The sequence below is a fragment of the Nicotiana tabacum genome, chromosome 9, assembly GCF_000715075.1.
Source record: "Nicotiana tabacum cultivar K326 chromosome 9, ASM71507v2, whole genome shotgun sequence".
Taxonomy (NCBI): Eukaryota; Viridiplantae; Streptophyta; class Magnoliopsida; order Solanales; family Solanaceae; genus Nicotiana; species Nicotiana tabacum.
Genome location: NC_134088.1, coordinates 62,135,994 through 62,155,146, shown reverse-complemented (window position 1 = coordinate 62,155,146; position 19,153 = coordinate 62,135,994). Strand labels below are relative to the sequence as shown.

The 19,153-nt window shown below is 37.8% G+C and overlaps 1 protein-coding gene across 1 annotated transcript; it reads left to right on the top strand.

Moving 5' to 3' along the window:
- The first annotated feature begins 18,401 nt into the window (after positions 1–18,401).
- Positions 18,402–18,782, top strand: LOC142163923 (uncharacterized). Its single transcript, XM_075221077.1, has one exon. It carries the CDS (start codon positions 18,402–18,404, stop codon positions 18,780–18,782), a length of 381 nt encoding a protein of 126 aa, XP_075077178.1.
- The last annotated feature ends 371 nt before the right edge of the window (positions 18,783–19,153 follow it).

Genomic DNA, 19,153 nt, shown 5'->3' with positions numbered 1-19,153 from the left:
TCTATGAAATCCACGCACATCCGCCACTTTCCATTCTTCTTTTTGACCATCACTACGTTAGCGACCCATTTGGGGTACTTCGATTCCCTGATGGAACCATTTTCTAGTAGTTTTTCCACCTCCTCGCGCACTGCGTCATTAATTGTGGAGTTGAATTTATGCCTGACTTGCCTCACTTGGGGGTGGAGTGGGTCAATGTTTAATTTGTGTGTGGCGATTTATTTTGGGATGTCCGGCATATCTGCATGGCTAAAAGCAAACAAATATGCATTAGTTTTTAAGAATTGACTGAATTTACTTGGTTCCCGAAGCTTGCAGACGATATAGGCCATCTTGTTGTAGTAGTTGAGATCCAACTAAACGGGGTCGAGGTCTTTTTTGGTCGAACCAGTGGCTTCGGCCGTATATGGTTCCTTAATGACATTCTCTTTTTCCTCTAGCTCCGACCTCGACCTTGTTGATTGCTATGCCTCATTTTCTTTATCTTTTATCTGTTGGGTGGTCGTGCCGTCTAAGGAAATGCGGTAGCATTCTCGTGATGTGCGTTGTTCTCCTCGTATACTGAAAATTTCCCATGGAGTTGGGAATTTATTTACTTGGTATAAGCTGGAGGGGACGGATTTTATGGGATGTATCCATGGTTGTCCCACTATGGCGTTGTACATTTGGCCTGGTCCATGATGTGGAACGTTGTCTACAAAGTTACGCCGTCGGCCAGAACGGGGAGTGCAATTTCCCTGGATGTCTGTTCAACTGCATTATTAAAACCAGTTAGCGTGATGCAGTGCGATACTATATTATCTTCGAGTCACAATTGGGTAAGCACTCGGGGATGGATGATGCATGCGGTGCTACTGTCATCTATCATAATGCGTTTAACATCAGTATCTAAAATACATAAAGTAATAACGAGGGTGTCATTATGAGGAAAGGTCAAACCGTCGGCATCCAACTTGTCGAAGATGACACTCTCTTCGAGTTTATCGTACCGCTCATGGAGTGATAGATCGCTTGAGTTTGTGGGTAGTCGTGAACTTCACGTTGTTGATAGAGGCATTATCAGTGCCACCGATGATCATGTTGATGGTGCGAGCTGGTGAGGGTGGTTTTGGCGGTCCTTGGTGTTCACGTCCTCTGGCGAAGTTAGTTCTTTCCCTGTTGCTTAGTAACTCTTTGAGGTGCCCTTATCGCAATATGTTTACGACTTCTTGCCTCAGGGCGATACAATCTTCAATTTTGTGTCCTCGTTCCTGATGGAACTCACAAAGGGTGTCGGAACTTCTGATGTTTGGGTTTGATCTCATCTTCGGTGGCCACTTCACTTTCGGTCCAAGCTTTTCCAGAGCGTAGACTATCTCTGTAGGTGACACGCAAAAATTGTGAGTAGATAATAGGGGAGGCATACCTCAGTCGTTCCGATGAGTTCCCGTTCTTGGTATGGACGGACCTTCTTCATAGAGGGGGAGGGCGCAACGACCGCCCTGATATATGGTTGATGTCGTTCCCTGTTAGGTCGTGGAATTGGATGATCTCTTCTATGTTATCTCTTCGATCTTTTCTTGATTCGGCTTGTACGAAGGTTAGTAGGTAAGTTGGTCCGTTGAGGTCGTTCTCATCTGCAAAGACCTCAACACAGTAACCATTGTGGATTTCGTCCCAAGTGGTTGAGGGATACTTCATCAACCGACTCAACAGTTTTCTAGTTGCTCTTGGACCATCTCTACTCAGCCCGATCTGAAAGGCTGCGACCGCCATCCCTTCAGATACGTTTGGAGAGTGATCCTCACTCGGTTGAATCGGGTGAGGAGGTCCCTTAGTCTCTCTCCCAAGGACTGCTTAATAGAAAATATGTCGTTAACTCTTGCCTCGGCCTTCTTGGCTCCGACATGGGTCGTTACGAACTTTTCAGCCATTTCCTCGAAAGTCTCTATGGACCATGTTGGTAGTTGCGAATACCATGTTAATGCCTCTCCTATAAGGGTTTCGCCAAACTTCTTCAGCAAAATAAAAGATACTTATTCTTTGGTGAGATCATTGCCTTTTACGGTGATGACGTAATGAGTCATGTGATCTTTAGGGTCGGTTGTGCCGTCATATATCCTAAGGTACGAAGACATTTTGAAGGTCTTTGGTATGGCATGTGGGGATGCATCATCACTGTGAGGCTGCTCGACGAACCGGCCGATGTCCCTCTTCAGCAACAGCTTAGGAGCGCCCGGTATTTTATCGACCCTTTCTTGGTGTTCTTTCATTTAATCTCGGAGCGCCTTGTTTTCATTCTCCATTTCTTCCATCCTTTTTAGAATGTCTGCGAGGGCGTTGTCACCTGCACTATCAATGACATTGTGTGTAATACATGTTGTTGGAGGAAAGAGTTGGTTGCATTGCTCATCTGTTTGTTGTATCGTGCAAGTCATTGCATTTTCTATAGTCGTGCCCTGAGCGGGCTTGTTTAGGATGCTTGTTAGCATGTCAGTTAGCCACGCTTCGAGGAGTTTTTTCACAACTGGGGGCGTCTCTTCCTCCACAGACGTGGTGGCTCCTTTACCACGGGACTTTGTTATGATGTAGTAAGGGGCAGTGACCCATCTCATCTAGGGCAAGCACTGGGCGTCGCGCCCTCACCTGCCGTTTCACAGCTTTCATTGATGATGTTCATGAGGTTGGTTGGGATGTCACTTGTTATTCTCGTCCTTTCTTCTCGGTTACCTACCATGTTGGAATTTGTGTACACAAAGAAAGGAGATCTTGTTTTTGTTTACGTTAGTGACCCGTCCTAGTTGTAGATCTAGAAGAAACTAAAAGTTTAACTAAGAAATCCCCACAGAAGGCGCCAAATTATTTGACCAAAAAATACAGATCTTGGTTCGAATAATTAAATTTATATAATTAGGGGTTAATCTTAGTTAGCAATACTATCCCTAGATGAAGCTTTCAAAGATGCAATAAACATTAGATGGGTTCGGTCAGTCAATGATAACAACATGCAATAACTGTTCTAGAAATCACGAGCAATAATGTAGCATTCAATAACAATGAATAGCAATAAATGGAATTTAAGTAAATAGGAGGAATGATTCACCCAAAAAAGGTTGAGATAGGTGGATGTTCCTCCTGACAATGATGAATGACAGAAAAAGCCTTCAATATTTGAGTTATTCTCAGATCTGATGGAAAAGTATGGACAAGAATCTTAGTGAAACGGTGATGTTTGTATATTAGAAAGAGAGTATGAATCCTTCCCCCTTTCATTGGGAATATCAACAACCCCAAGAAGCAGACAATGAACACATAAACTCGGCGGTGCGTCCAACCCAAGGAAGTAATGGCAAGTTCCTCATGATGAAGACGATATGACTTGGTGTGCCCATAACGCTCATAAATAAATTCAAAAGGGATGTATGACTTATTTAAACAGAGCAACTCGTCATTTTTCTTAAAACCCAACATCTTTAGAAAACCGCGAGGAGTGCGATTCTCTGGTACCAGTAATCTCGGACTATTCCATGGCAACTTAGCGAAGCCTCCTATTTATTCTAGGAGAGAAGTCATTTCAATATCGTCGAATCGAAAAATGACTCTTTTCTCATCCCAGAACATGGTAGTGGACTCAATCAGTGCCCTATTTGGTCGAATGTTTAGCAAGGATGGCAGGTCACCCAATACTCTTCTCACATGATTCTTGTCGCAAGGTGCAAGGTCTTTCCACCAGTCAAGTAGCAACGGTGGGATGTTTTGGACCATACCGAACCTGGGGACTTCATGCTTCATTTTCTACAAGCCAACTAAGGTTAGCTCTTTCCCCCTCCAGATTTGACTACTTATGCAATAGTGATCAACACGTTGGCGTATTTTCTCCAAGTAATGCACATAATATGATAGTGTCTATTGGGATTGTGGAAATCCCGGCAAAATTTGGACAAGGTTTATCTTAGCGGGTTGTTACGTTGATAACGCTCCAGCCCATACTAGGTTTAGCATGATGCATTTACATTTCAAGTTGGAGTAGGGTTTCTAGAATGGTCTAGACTGGTACTCCCAAGTGGACAACTTGAGAGAGAAAGGCACAGGACCGTCGATTGCACCGCTGATCGACCAGTCTACCGCAAATAAGCCTTTTCAGTTTTAAAAGGGTAATTTTTGGAAGAGTGCGAAGCCGCTATGTTGATAATTGGCACGAGTGGAGTATGATGTGGAGCATGCTTTATGCAAAGATAATAACACGTTGCCAAATGTTTGCATGATAGAAAGTAGTAAATAGGATAGCAAAGTAAACATGAAAAGAATAAAGAAGAAAGACATAAGGAAGAAGTCAGTTTAGTTCATAAAAATATATGTGGAAATGTAATAAAGCAGGAAGTAGGGATGGGAAAGACATGATATAGCAGTTTTAGACAGGATCAAAAGAGATGAACGGTAGTTATAAAATTGAATGGGGAAGGGGTGTGCATGTCATAGCAGATTTAAACAGATAAAGGTGAATAGGGGAAGGGATGTTCATGTCATAGCAAATTCAAGCAAATAAAGGTGAAGAAGGGAAGAGATGTGCATGTAGAAGCTGTTTTAGAACAAATAAAGAAAAAGAGAGTAATCCACATAAGTCAAGTTCATTATGGTAAGATCCTAAGTGTAATTCCCAGCAGAGTCGCCATGCTATCGCCCCCCGTTTTCTCGTGAAAGCGGTCTTGGACGTGTGACAACTCTTTTAAATGAGGTATTAAAAGAGAAGAGTTGCCACCTAATGGTTTTTAAGGTGTGTTAGGGAACCTATTTGTAAATAACTTGGTTTTAACTAGTCTGTGTCACCAAAGATCGGGTAAGGGCTCAAATTACCTCAAAGAGAAGGTGTTAGGCACTCTTCGAGATCCACAAATATGGGTCCCGGTCAAACTTTAAACTATGTGGATTACGTGATTAGGCTAGGTGATCAAATAAACAAAGGAAGGTATAGAAAGAGTCTTATCATAACACATTGGGAATTGGTACAAATCTTAAATGATCACAAATGCATTGGTCTATGTTAAATGACTAAATGTAAATGCCAAGTATATGAAGGAAAGGGGGGAGGGGGGGGGGTCCTAAGTTTTTTAGCCTAAAAGATCACCCCGTGCAACATGAATAATACTTCGCAACTCCCTTTAGGTAGGGGTTTCTCATATTATTCAGTAGGCACAGACTATCATCTCCTGCTACCCGTTTACTATGTTGAAGTTGTTTACTTAAAAGCGTTCTAATTCAGTTCTAAGTCGTACCCTACGCGTGCGTTACCCATCCCATGCCTATGGTTTAGGAGGCTTTGGACCTACTATTTGGGTGGTTCTAGACTTTACTTAGGTTGCTCAAAAAATGATAAAACTAAGCGACATTCAAAATAGATAGGACTTCACATAAAGACAATTAAAGGCCTAAGTTAGCCTCCACAAATAAGCAACAAATGCACGCGGACATATTTCACATTATGCAGTAGGCAGTTTCAGAATCGAGATGTTGCTTGAAACCTATAGGCATGTTTTCTAGGTGGGCAAAGTAATAAGACGACGAAAGCAGTCGATTGGTTAATCAATTAAAGCCCTATAGACATAGTATATAGATGAGTATTAGCAAGGCATATATTAATATAATCCTATAGGCATGCTATCAAATAAGCACATTGCAGTTGCACAAATTGAGCGAATAGTTATTGATGCTTGATTCTTATAGGCATGCTATCTAATAATGCATAGCAGTAGACATGTGAACAAGTAAAGCACTAAAACTCCCGCTTCAGATAATGTGTGGGCATTAAAGAAATCGAGTAGGTGAAGTGTTTGAATCCCTATAGACATGATCTCTATTAGTGTAACACCCCGGAAAATTTTGAAGTACTTAAGCGCTATTAAGAAAGTTGATGTGCACTAATTATATTATTTTGTATGCAGACAAGGATTATTATATAAATGATATCAATTGATCGTGATAATATATGTATGAGGTGCATTAAGAATGTTTTATGGTCTAAGAAGAGCCCCGAGGCTAAGTCAAGTTGAAAATTTTATGATGGGATAAAGTTTTAAGTGAGTTCGCGCATGACCTAACTTCAAACATGAATAACTCTCATGATATGAAGAGTTATATGGTGTATTACCTATCAAAAGAAATATCTATGTGTATAGTTTATAATTATTTAAACATTTTGTAATTTGGACACACCTACAAGAAGTTATGACTAAATTACCAAAGGCTGGCACAAGGTAATTCTATGGCCAATTCTGCGATCGCAAAGTGGTTATGCGATCGCAAAAGTGGTTATGCGATCACAAAATTGGTCGCAGACCTGGCCAGCATAGTCCAGTTTTGGGCATCGATTTTGAGCTGCATTGTGCGACCCGCAGACCCATTCTGCGGTCCATTATGCGATCGCATACCTGATTTTGGAGGGTTAATTTTTCTATTTTCATAACCCGACCCCATTTTGATAAATAGGCTTTGGGGCTTATTTTGGGGAAATTATATGAGTTTTTTTAGAGATAAGTGAGAGTGTTCTAGAGAGAGGAAGCAGATGAAGTGTTTTGTTCATCAAGATCTTGTCCAAGCTTTGAAATCCAATAAGGAAATCTCACAAGTTCTTCATCTAAGAGGTAAGGTTCCATCCCCTAGTTTTCAATTTCGTATTTGGGTAGAAGATGGTTGATTAGGAGTATGATTATTGGGTATGGGAGTATTATTTATACATGCATGTACATATAAGGTTTGTGAAAATATTTTTGAGCTCAAATAAGTAAAGATTGAGTTATAGAATGAAGGAAATCTTGTAGAATAACCTTGTAGCCAAATTTGCACACCTAGTGTTTGATAAAATGCTCAAATGAACTAAAACCATGAATATCTTCCTAATTATGGTTCAGTTTTTGTTATGTCTCAAAATAGATTGGGATTACTAGAATTTCTGGAACGTTGTAGTAATTTAAAGAAAGCTCAAAGCGAGGTATGTTGGCTAAACTTCTTTCCTAGAATTGGATCCCATGATGTTCTTGTAAGTCCCGAGTTAACTATTCCGAATAAGCTTTGTGTTGAAAGGTATATGTTCCAAATGTATTCCGGATGCTCTTATCATATGATGTTATCCTTCGGGAATATTTTCAAAGCATGAGTTGGATATAAAAATGTTATGACTCCAAGTAGTGTTTCAAGTGAAGGCTATTATGCCAAATTGTGTAAGAAGTCTCAATGTGCCTAAGACTCTTAATTTCTCATAGGTATACTAAAAGTCGTGATTAGAGATTCTTTGTTGTCGATAATCTATAAAGATGCTTGAAAGTGAAAGTAGTGAGTTGGGGATATAAAGTATAGACACCGTGCCAATAATGAAAGTTATGAGTATGGCCAATAACGCCAATGAAATAAAATGATGTGTGAAATATTCTGAAATGAGCCTTAATTCAATTTTTCCAAATTGACTCCGAAAATAAAATTATCCAAAACCTTATGTACTCAAGTCATGTCCAAATGTTGCTGTTCTAACTAATGCTGCGCTTTGTAAGTATTCCAATGTGTTTTAAGACTTTACATATTTATGAGTTGAAATTGTGTATTGCCCTTTTGGGGAGAGGTACTTTAAGAATATTCTCTATGTTGATGTTTATGATGATAAGCCTTGAAAGTAATGAAATGAAAGTATGGAATATGAGATACGACCATCGTGCCATGAATGAAGAATAATATGTATGGCAAAATGGAGCCAATGAAATAATGATGTTGTAAGCAGTTGAAAGTACTAATGAAGTAATATTATGAACATGAAATGTGGTCGTTTGTCTAAATGAGAATTATGAGGTGTTATATGTCCCAATGGTTTCCACTATAGTTGTATGCTTCTGAAATAATATATGTAAATGACTTCGAAATTAAGTCCTCAAGAATCATGAACTTTGGTAATGACCTCAAGATGTCAAGTGAGTGAAAAACGAGATGAAAAGGGATATGTCCTATGCTAAAATGATGATGAACCTTAAGAAAATAAATTGGGCTCATATGCAATTGAAATTGACTCATTGATTCACCATGCATGTGCTAATGTAATGAGCTATGTTTCTCCATGATGAGCATGAACATGAAGTGTTCCAATGATCCGGGAACTTACGACCTTAATGTAATGTTAATCATGTCGCTTTGAGTTTATATATGGTTATGTGCATAATGATGTGTATGAACCCTATGGACAGGTTATGAAACACAGAGGTGTATAATATTTGAATCCTATGGATGGGCTATGAAATTCATAGGTGTATATTATAATATGAATGAACACTTTGAACGGTCTATGAAACGCACAGGTGTATTGTGTAAGTAAGCACTGCGAACGGTCTATGAAATGCATAAGTGTATTGTGTAAGTAAACACTGTGAACGATCTATGGAATGCACAGGTGTATTGTGAAAGTAAACACTATGAACGGTCTATGAAACGCACAGGTGTATTATGTAAGTAAACACTATGAGCGGTGTATGAAACATACAAGTGTATTGTATGGTATATGTGAATCCTATGAACGGTCTATGAAATGCATAGTTGTATTGTCTATGGAATCCTATGAACGGTCTATAAAATACATAGGTGTATTGTCTATGGAATCATATGAACGGTCTAGGAAAGACATAAGTGTTTAATATGACATGTGAACACTAAGGACGGTCTATGAAATGTATAGGTGTAAGATAAAAGAGGGATATGGACGGTCTAGTGAGACGCATTGTTAACACAGACATTACGTGCCATTTACATTGGCCGTGTTTGAACATGTTGTTTCAATTACTTTATATTATGTATTCCATGCATAGTTCATGTGGCTCAGTTAATCCTAAACGAAATTTAAAATGATGTAAGCACAACGAGACTTGAAATGTGAATCTATTGGATATTTCGTGATTCTTGATGTACTTCATATGACTATTTTTTTAATTACCATGATATCATATGTTGTTTTGTTTGCCTTACATGCGAGTACTATTCCACATGTACTCACGTCCCTTTTGCCGGGTGCACTGCATATTTTAATAGATGCAGGTATACTTCTACAGGATGATATGGATCTTTGGTAGGGATCTTTTGCGCAACAGATTATTGTGAGTCCGCTACAATTCCAGTGGGCATTCGAGTCTAGTTGGTTTTATGTACTTAGGTATCTATTGTCATAGAATCTCCATGTACACTATGGGTCATATACTTAAGTTTTGAGTTTTGTCATGTATTTATGTTCACAGATATTTATGAAGCTATGTACCCATCACGAGAGAAAAAGAAAAAAATAATTATGGGCCATTGAGCCAAATGTATTCAATATGAAAGTCATGATCTAATTATGTTTTGATAAATCATGCATGAGTTATGATGAGAGGTTGATGTAACGTAGGCTTGCTCGACTAGGTTCACTCGGTTGAGCGTCGGTCGCACTCCTCGAGTTTGAGGCGTGATAAACTTGGTATCAAAGCATGGTTTAGGAGTTCTAAGGTGTCATGGAGCTGTGTCAGTAGAGTCTCTCTTATCGGTGTGTTGTCGGCCACACTTATAATAGGGAGGCTACAACGACATTTAGGAAATATTTCTCTTCTTCTATCCTCGATCATGCGTTAAGGTTCCATGTTAGTCTCGGAGTTCCCTTGTTAATACCAAGGAGTGTTGCACATTGTGCTAAGAAATTAGAAAGGCCTAAGGATTAAAGGAATGACGCACATGACAGGTATAATATGTGAGGTGCCCAATTGTCCTCGTAATGGAGGAAGGAAAAGTCAAGGATACGACCAAGGTAAGCAAGGTCATACAGTTGGCCCCGAGAGTCATAGTTGTTGATTTCAAGTATATGGTACAATGTGGTGTTATCTATATGTTATTTAGGATTGATTTCTAGGATTCTCTGACAGGTGGATAGGCCCCGTTACAGGGGAAACTCTGCCGAAACTTTTAAGAATTTGTAAAGATAGCCAAGTAAGTTGAAATTTTAGAAAGGAAGTATAAGACCCATGTGGTCATAAGTGCCAATGCATAATGGTTGGAAGTAAAATGATGGTAACTCTATTATTAGAAGTGACTTTTAAAACATTCGAGGACGAATGTTCTTAAGTGGGGGAGAATGTAACACCCCGAAAAATTTCGAAGTACTTAAGCAGTATTAAAAAAGTTGATAAGTGCTAATTATATTATTTTGTGTGCAGACAAGGACTATTATATGAATGATATCAATTGATCATGCTAATATATGTATGAGGTGCATTAAGAATGGTTTATGGTCTAATAAGAGCCTCAAGACTAAGTCAAGTTGAAAATTTTATAATGGGATCAAGTTTCAAGTGAGTTCGCACAAGACCTAACTTCAAACGAGCATAACTCTCATTATATAAAGAGTTATGTGGTGTATTACCTATAAAAAGAAAATGTCTATGTGTCTAGTTTCTAATTATTCAAACCGTTAGTCATTCGGACACTCTTACAAGAAGGTATGACCAAATTATCAAAGGCTGGCACAAGATGATTCTGCGGCCAATTCTGCGATCGCAAAGTGGTTATGCAATCACAAAAATGGTTATGCGACCACAAAATTGGTCGCAGACCTGGCCAGCGTAGCCCAATTCTAGGCATCGATTTTGCGGTGCATTGTGCGACCCGCAGACCCATTTTGCAGTCCATTATGCGACCACAAACCTGATTTCGAAGGGTTAATTTTTCTATTTTTATAACCTGACCCCATTTTGATAAATAGGCTTTGGGGCTTATTTTGTGGCAATTATATGAGGTTTTTTAGAGAGAAGTGAGAGTGTTATAGATAGAGGAAGTACATAAAGTTTTTTGTTCATCAACATCTTGTCCAAGCTTTGAAATCCAACAAGAAAATCTCACAAGTTCTTCATCTAAGAGTTAAGGTTTCATACCCTAGTTTTTAATTTCGAATTTGGGTAGAAGATGGTTGATTAGGAGTATGATTATTGGGTATGTGAGTAATATTTATACATGCATGTACCAATAAGGTTTGTGGGAAGATTGTTGAGCTCAAATAAGTAAAGATTGGGTTGTAGAATGAAGAAAATCTTGTAGAAGAACTTTGTAGCCAAATTTACACACCTAGTGTTTGATAAAATACTCAAATGAACTAAAACCATGAATATCTTCCTAATTATGGTTCAATTTGTATTATGTCTCAAAATAGATTGGGATTACTAGAATTTCCGGAACGTTGTAGTAATTTAAAGAAATCTCAAAGCGAGGTATGTTGGCTAAACTTCTTTCCTAGAATTGGATCCCATGATGTTCTTGTAAGTCCCGAGTTAACTATTCCGAATAAGCTTTGTGTTGAAAGGTATATGTTCCAAATGTATTCTGGATGCTCTTATCACATGATGTTATCCTTCGGGAGTGTGTTCAAAGCATGAGTTGGATATAAAAATGTTATGACTCCAAGTAGTGTTTCAAGTGAAGGCTATTATGCCAAATTTTGTAAGAAGTCTCAATGTGCCTAAGACTCTTAATTACTCATAGGTGTACTAAAATTTGTGATTAGAGATTCTTTGTTGTCGATAATCTATAAAGATGTTTGAAAGTGAAAGTAGTGAGTTGGGGATATAAAGTGTAGACACCGTGCCAATGATGAAAGTTATAATTGTGGCCAATAACGCCAATGAAATGAAATGAGCCTTGATTCAATTATTCCAAATTGACTCTGAAAATATAATTATCCAAAAGCTTATGTACTCAAGTCATGTCCAAATGTGGTTGTTCTAACTAATGCTGCGCTTCGTAAGTATTCCAATGTGTTTTAAGCCTTTACATCCTTCTTGGGAAAGGTACTTTAAGAATATTCTCTATGTTGATGTTTATGATGATGAGCTTTGAAAGTAATGAAATGAAAGTATGGAATATGAGATACGACCACCGTACCGTGAATGAAGAATAATATGTATGGCAAAAGGGAGCTAATGAAATAATGATGTTGTAAGCAGTTGAAAGTACTAATGAAGTGATAGTACGAACATGAAATGTGGTCGTTTGTCTAAATGAGAATTATGAGGTGTTGTATGTCCCAATGGTTTTGACTATAGTTGTATGCTTCTGAAATAATGTATGTAAATGACTTCGATGTTAAGTCCTCAAGAATCATGAACTTAGCTAATGACCTCAAGATGTCAAGTGAGTGAATAACGAGATGAAAGGGATATGTCCTATGCTAAAATGATGATGAACCTTAAGAAAATAAATTGGGCTCATGTGCCATTGAAATTGACTCATTGATTCACCATACATATGCTAATGTAATGAGCTATGTTTCTCCATGATGAGCATGAACATGAAGTGTTCCAATGATCCGGGAACTTACGACCTTAATGTAATGTTAATCATGTCGCTTTGAGTTTATATATGGTTATGTGCATAATGATGTGTATGAACCCTATGGACGGGCTATGAAACGTATATGTGTATAATATGTGAATCCTATGGATGAGCTATGAAATGCATAGGTGTATAATATAATATGAATAAATACTGTGAACGATCTATTAAACACACAGGTGTATTTTGTAAGTAAACATTGTGAACAGTCTATGAAACGCAAAAGTGTATTGTGTAAGTAAACACTGTGAACGGTCTATGAAACACACAGGTGTATTGTGTAACTAAACACTATGAACGGTCTATGAAACGCACATGTGTATTGTGTAAGTAAATACTGTGAACGGTCTATGAAACGCACAAGTGTATTGTGTAAGTAAACACTGTGAACGGTTTATGAAACGCACAGTTGTATTGTGTAAGTTAACACTGTAAACGGTCTATGAAACGTACATGTGTATTGTATGGTATATGTGAATCCTATGAACGGTCTATGAAACGCATAGTTGTATTGTCTATTGAATCCTATGATCGGTCTATGAAACACATAGGTGTATTGTCTATGGAATCATATGAACGGTCTAGGAAAGACATAAGTGTTTAATATGACATGTGAACACTAAGGACGGTCTATGAAATGTATAGGTGTAAGATAAAAGAGGGATATGGACGGTCTAGTGAGACGCATTGTTAACACAGACATTACGTGCCATTTACATTGGCCGTGTTTGAACATGTTATTTCAATTACTTTATATTATGTATTCCACGCATAGTTCATGTGGCTCAGTTAATCCTAAACGAAATTTAAAATGATGTAAGCACAACGAGACTTGAAATGTGAATCTATTGGATATTTCGTAGTTCTTGATGTAATTCATATGACTATTTTTTTAATTACCATGATATCATATGTTGTTCTGTTTGCTTTACATGCAAGTACTATTCCACATGTACTCACGTCCCTTTTGCCGAGGGCGCTGCATCTTTTAATGGATGCAGGTATACTTCTACAGGATGATATGGATCTTTGCTAGGGAACTTTTGCGCAACAGATTATGGTGAGTCCGCTACAATTCGAGTGGGCATTCGAGTCTAGTTGGTTTTATGTACTTAGGTATCTATTGTCATAGAAGCTCCATGTACATTATGGGTCATGTACTTAAGTTTTGAGTTTCTTCATGTATTTATGTTCATAGATATTTATGAAGCTATGTACCCATCACGAGAGAAAAAGAAAAGAAAAGAAAAATTATAGGCCATTGAGCCAAATGTATTCAATTTGAAAGTCATGATCTAATTATATTTTGATAAATCATGCATGAGTTATGATGAGAGGTTGATGTAACGTAGGCTTGCTCGACCGGGTTTACTCGGTTGAGCACCGGTCGCACTCCTCGAGTTTGGGGCGTGACAATTAGTGTATAGAAATAGGCATATCGAACAAAGTAGCAAACAAACATGTAGATCCTGTAAGCATGTTATCTACCCATTCATGTGAGAATTAAAGTACCCTATCCCCATTTTTTTTTTACTAATTCCCCAATTATTTAGTTTACAAATTATTACAGAACTGGATAATGAATACACCTACAAACAGTACCTAAAGAATAACTACATGCCTAGAAATAGACCCAAACAAAACAACCCAACACTAGCTGGCCTTTCAACAATCCTCACTCTTCACATGACTAGTAGGCCCAAGCCCTAGGCTTAGCAGAACAATAGAAGATGCATGAATTTAGCATATAGGTCCAACAACATGTATGGCCCAATACTAGGCCCAAGATGCACGACTTACCTACTGATGCCGGACTTAACCATGCAAGTGACAACTACTCTGGGAATTCATTAAATACCTTTTCACACTTAATTTTGAAAGTTGTAAGTAACAAACAGTTCTAACCAAAACATATAAGCAGGATCACATGAAACTTTGGAAAATACAGAAGACATACATAAAATGGGCTCATGCTAGGTTTTAAAGTGACAGGATTGAACATCATAAGCTAACAAACTACTTCAAATAGAATTTTAAAATGAAGAATAGTCCAGAATTAGTCCAAAGGTTTTCAGACAATTAACATGAGAATCTAGCAAATTCATAGACAGGAAAAAGTGAGAGGCAGTTTTCACATGAAGGTTTTAACATGAGAGCCTGATGAGAGTATGTTCATCAACAACATAGCAATGGGCTAAGGGCATAGTTAAGAACAGTTGACAGTATATCACTTAGTTGAACATGAGACCTAACATGATGGGCATTACTATAGCACAAAGACTCTAAATAACTCATGGTAGGTAAAAGAACACGTTAATTATAGATCAACAGGACAAGCAAACATTAGGATTCATATCAGTCGATCCCACATGAGAGAAAACTACACATTGACATTTATCCTAGAAGAAATGCTAAGAGTGCAGGATTGACAGATCAAAGAATATGACTACTAGAGTTACGAATTGCAGATAAACAAGTTTGGTTATATAGTGAAATAGTGTTATAACATAGGAGAATCAGGAATCGGTTTGCAGGAAATAATAGATTATTCTTAAAGGGTTCAAGAGGAAGAGATTCCTTAAAGCAGAATCTGAGCAAACATGACATTAAGGCACAAGTATGAACCTATAACTATCACAGAACATGAAATTAAGGCATAAGTGTGAGCACAGAACATGACATTCAGGCTAGTATGAACATGGTCAGTAAGGTAAAACTTAAGAGGGTCAGGAACTATTCGAATCAAATATGCAGAGTGAAAGTCTACTACGCATGTTGAAACTATTCAAGTTCGATACTAGAGGTCATGGAACGTACGGAACATCATTGAGATAGTAGATTTATAGAAAAGAACACAATAATATAATACTGCAAGTTCATAAATAACAGAGAAACTTAAGGCATGTTTGTCTAAAAGTTGAATCAGCATTGGCATACCGAGTACACACATAAGTAAGTAAAGGAATAACGATGAAGGCTATGAGAGTCAAGAATGTTGGCCAGTTGCGAAGATAAACAAACAAAAAAGGGTGAGTACCCAGAATCTCAGTAGTGACAGCAATAGAACAGCAAAAAATCCCAAATCCTAATGCGTCAGAGTTCACAAGAGTTTCAGTGAGCCCCGAGCAGTGCTCGCACTTGGGAGGTTAATAGAGAAGATTCTGATGGCCTTGGCTTTCAGCCGGACAAGACCAATAGATTCAGAATAGTATTGAGTGAATGAGAGTATGAGAGAATAACCATGATTAAATTCCCTTGAAGGGGATTAGGGGAGCAGTTTATATAGTGGTGGAATCAAGCGAGTAAACATGGAAAACAATTAATCAAACACAAAATAAGGAAAGGAAATCACATGTAGTCGATAATAGAACCAGAAAAGAAAACAAATTGAAATTTCAAACCCTTGTTCGACGGAAATTAAAGATTGGCCAAGGATTTTGGTAAATCAGACCCATACAACCCGGTGGTGAGTGTATATAGACGAAATACCGCCTAAGTCTCAAAGATTGAGGACGGTTGTTCAAAACCCAAGGCCTGGTATTTGCCAAAAATAGGCAAGCAATAGGTGATGCCAAAATCGTGCAAGTAACCAGATGACAGAACGTATAAGGTAAGAGAATCATGGATTGATTCCATTTTGGGGTAGGAATCGGAGAGGGTTAAGGGAGGCGGCTATTAGGGTTTCAGAGAAGAGGGGAAGGTTCAAGAGATTCAAGGGGCGGTGGAATGAGCGATTTGTCTCTAGGGTTTGGGGCGAGGGTTATAAGGAAAAGGCAAAGGTTGTCGTGGGCCATTGATCATTTAAGATCAACGGCCAGGATTAAAGAGGAAGCGAGGCGGATCGCGAGACGGATCGCGACTGGGTTAGATGAAGAGGTGGTTTGGTTTGGGATTCTGAAGGGTTAAACAGAATGGGCCAGATGTTTTTGACTTTAATTGGTTCGAAAATATTGGGCTATAATTTAAAATACACGAATTTCATTAAAATAAAATTATAAAAATTAATTAACAAATAATAAAATATTATTTAAGTTGTAAGATGATTCAAAAAAAAATAACTTAACATTATAACAATATAAAAATACTATTTGGCAAGAATAATGTAAAAAATATAATTATGCATAACATATAGGCTATTATTGCAAAATTGGGTGAATAGTCAATATAATTATATGAAAATATTGTGAAGCATATTTGTGGATGCAAATAATAGATTTGGATGGTTAAATCATCACAAAATAATTTAATTGATAATTAATATATATCCAGGTAATTTAATTGCAAGAAAAAAATTAATTTTAAAGCTCTACAAATTATGAAACATTATAAAAAATACTTGTATAACTCTTTGTAAATTAAGTATTGATGCAAACGATATTTTAAAAGTATATATACTATTTAAAAAATATGAGGGCAAAATTTGGTATCAACAAAAGCTCTATCAATGGTGCTCGACCCCGACCCTTATTGACATCTCGACCACGGCCCTCGTCGACTCTTCGACTATGGATTTTGCTGCTTCTTGGGCCATCTCTACTGACGACGACTCGAGAATTCTTCCCTTAGTATTATCTTGTCTCAAATATTCTACGGGCAGATTTTGACCCATGTGGGTTGAACTTTTCAAAAAAAGGATTATACTTGCAAGCTTGAACGCATATTTTATCCTTTGGGCTGTCAAAAGAAAACAAATTAGCTTAAGAAGCTCGGTTTGTGCCATCAATTGTCACATTAACATTATAATGCGTAATACACATGGAACTTTGGCAATAAACAATGCCGTACTGGTTCCACGTGATATCCATGTTTATTGTAGCTTAGTACGCATGCATTTATGTTTATTATTAATTAACAGGGATTATTCCTCGGCTTTCAATTTGTTTCTTACCAATTGGATTTGGATAACTTTTGGTCAAGTTGTATTTAGTTAAGATAGTCTATTTTCAGAGTTTTCCGAATCATTGCGATAAATGGGGCGATTGTCTTCTTGAGAAAACAACATTGAATGATGAAGAAGAAAGCGGTGAGTATGAAGCATGATAAGTTATTTGCCTTTTGTATTTTAATGATTTAATAAATTTCATATGATAATTAGATAGGAATTTATTACACATCCTCAAAAGTGATCAAGAACAACAAGTCACATGTCTGGCTCAAGTTCCAACTTGATCAGTCAAAGAAACGGCAGAGGGAACAGATGGCTATCGGTTCCTCCGGTGACAGTACACGTCAATTCCCTACAACTGTTAAAGTCGATGCACTATTTCTCTGCACACGCAACAGTGCAACAGTCACTTTATGGAGCATGCCTTATACCGGATAATTACATACATCATCCCAATGACCTCACTTACATATTACCAACATGAGGCAAGGGAATATATACACTTGAAAACCCTAAATCATTACGCCTCCCTCTCAAGTGTGGTGCCGCCTCTCATTGACTCCAAGGCTTGAAGAACAAAGTAGCAACAAAAGAAAGGACCAGATCCGAATACTGAGTTTATCATATATCCTTAGTATTGTTGTATCTTTGTTAGAGTTATTTACTTGTAATTCCTACTCAGCTTAGTTAGAAGCATTGTGTAGGACATCGTTTGTAAAAACATAAACTTTGTGTTTGTGTTTGTCTAGAGTTAGTCAAAGTGTGAGCTTTGTAATAGAGTTATTACAAAGAGGCTTGTAATAGAGTTATTACAAGTAGGTGAGGGATTAAGAGGATAATTCCTAGATTACTATAGGTTGTAATCTAAAGTTTGCTCGGTTAGTAAAGTTAAAATCCTACGAGTATAGGTCGTAGTTTTTAATCTCGTGAGCTAGAAGTTTTTCACGTAAAACAATGTTGTGTCATTTATTTATTACTCTGTGTGTGTGTTCTGTGGAAACTGATAGACAACCAGGTTCTCTATACAGTTTGGTGGACTCTAAGTTTAAATCAATTAGTATTAGAGTAGCTTCTTTCTATAAGTCTAATACCTAGAAAGAATCCACCAAGATTCAATGGACAATACTACGGATGGTGGAAGACAAGGATGCATGATTTTATTATGGCTGAAGATTTAGAGCTTTGGGATGCCATATGTGATGGTCCCGTCGTCCCTATGAAGACCATTGGCGAGCCAGCAATGACAGTTCTAAAGACAAGGAAGGAGTACAATGATGCCGACCGCAAAGATATAGAGAAAGCTTTTCGAGCAAAGAATATCCTCGTTTGTGGTATTGGACCAGACGAGTATAACAAAGTTTCTGCTTGTCAATCTACCAAGGAGATATGGGAGGATCTCCAAACCGCACATGAAGGAACAACTCAAGTCAAGCAGTCAAAGATCGACATGCTCACTATTGAGTATGAACTCTTCAGGATGATGAGTCCATTTAGAACATGCATACTCGATTCACCTCCATCATCAATGAGCTCCACTCTCTAGTAGAGATCATTCCAAGGAACAAACTTGTCAGGAAAATACTTAGTATATCACCTGGTTCTTAGGAAAGCAAAGTCAATGCTATCATAGAGTTAAAAGATCTGCAACAGTTGACCATTGACGAACTTATTGGAAATCTGAAGATATATGAAATGAAGAAAAAGAAGGACTATGAAAGAAGAGAACCCAAAAAGTAAAAGAACCTCGTACTCAATGAAGACAATAATGATTCAAGTGGTGAATATGCTGACATGACCTATTTGACAAGGAGATTTCAGAAAATGGTTCGCAGAAATGGAGGCATTCCGAAAAAGGGCAGCTCCAGTAGATCAAAAGGCTATGACTTGTGTCATAAATGCGGGAAGCCAGAATAT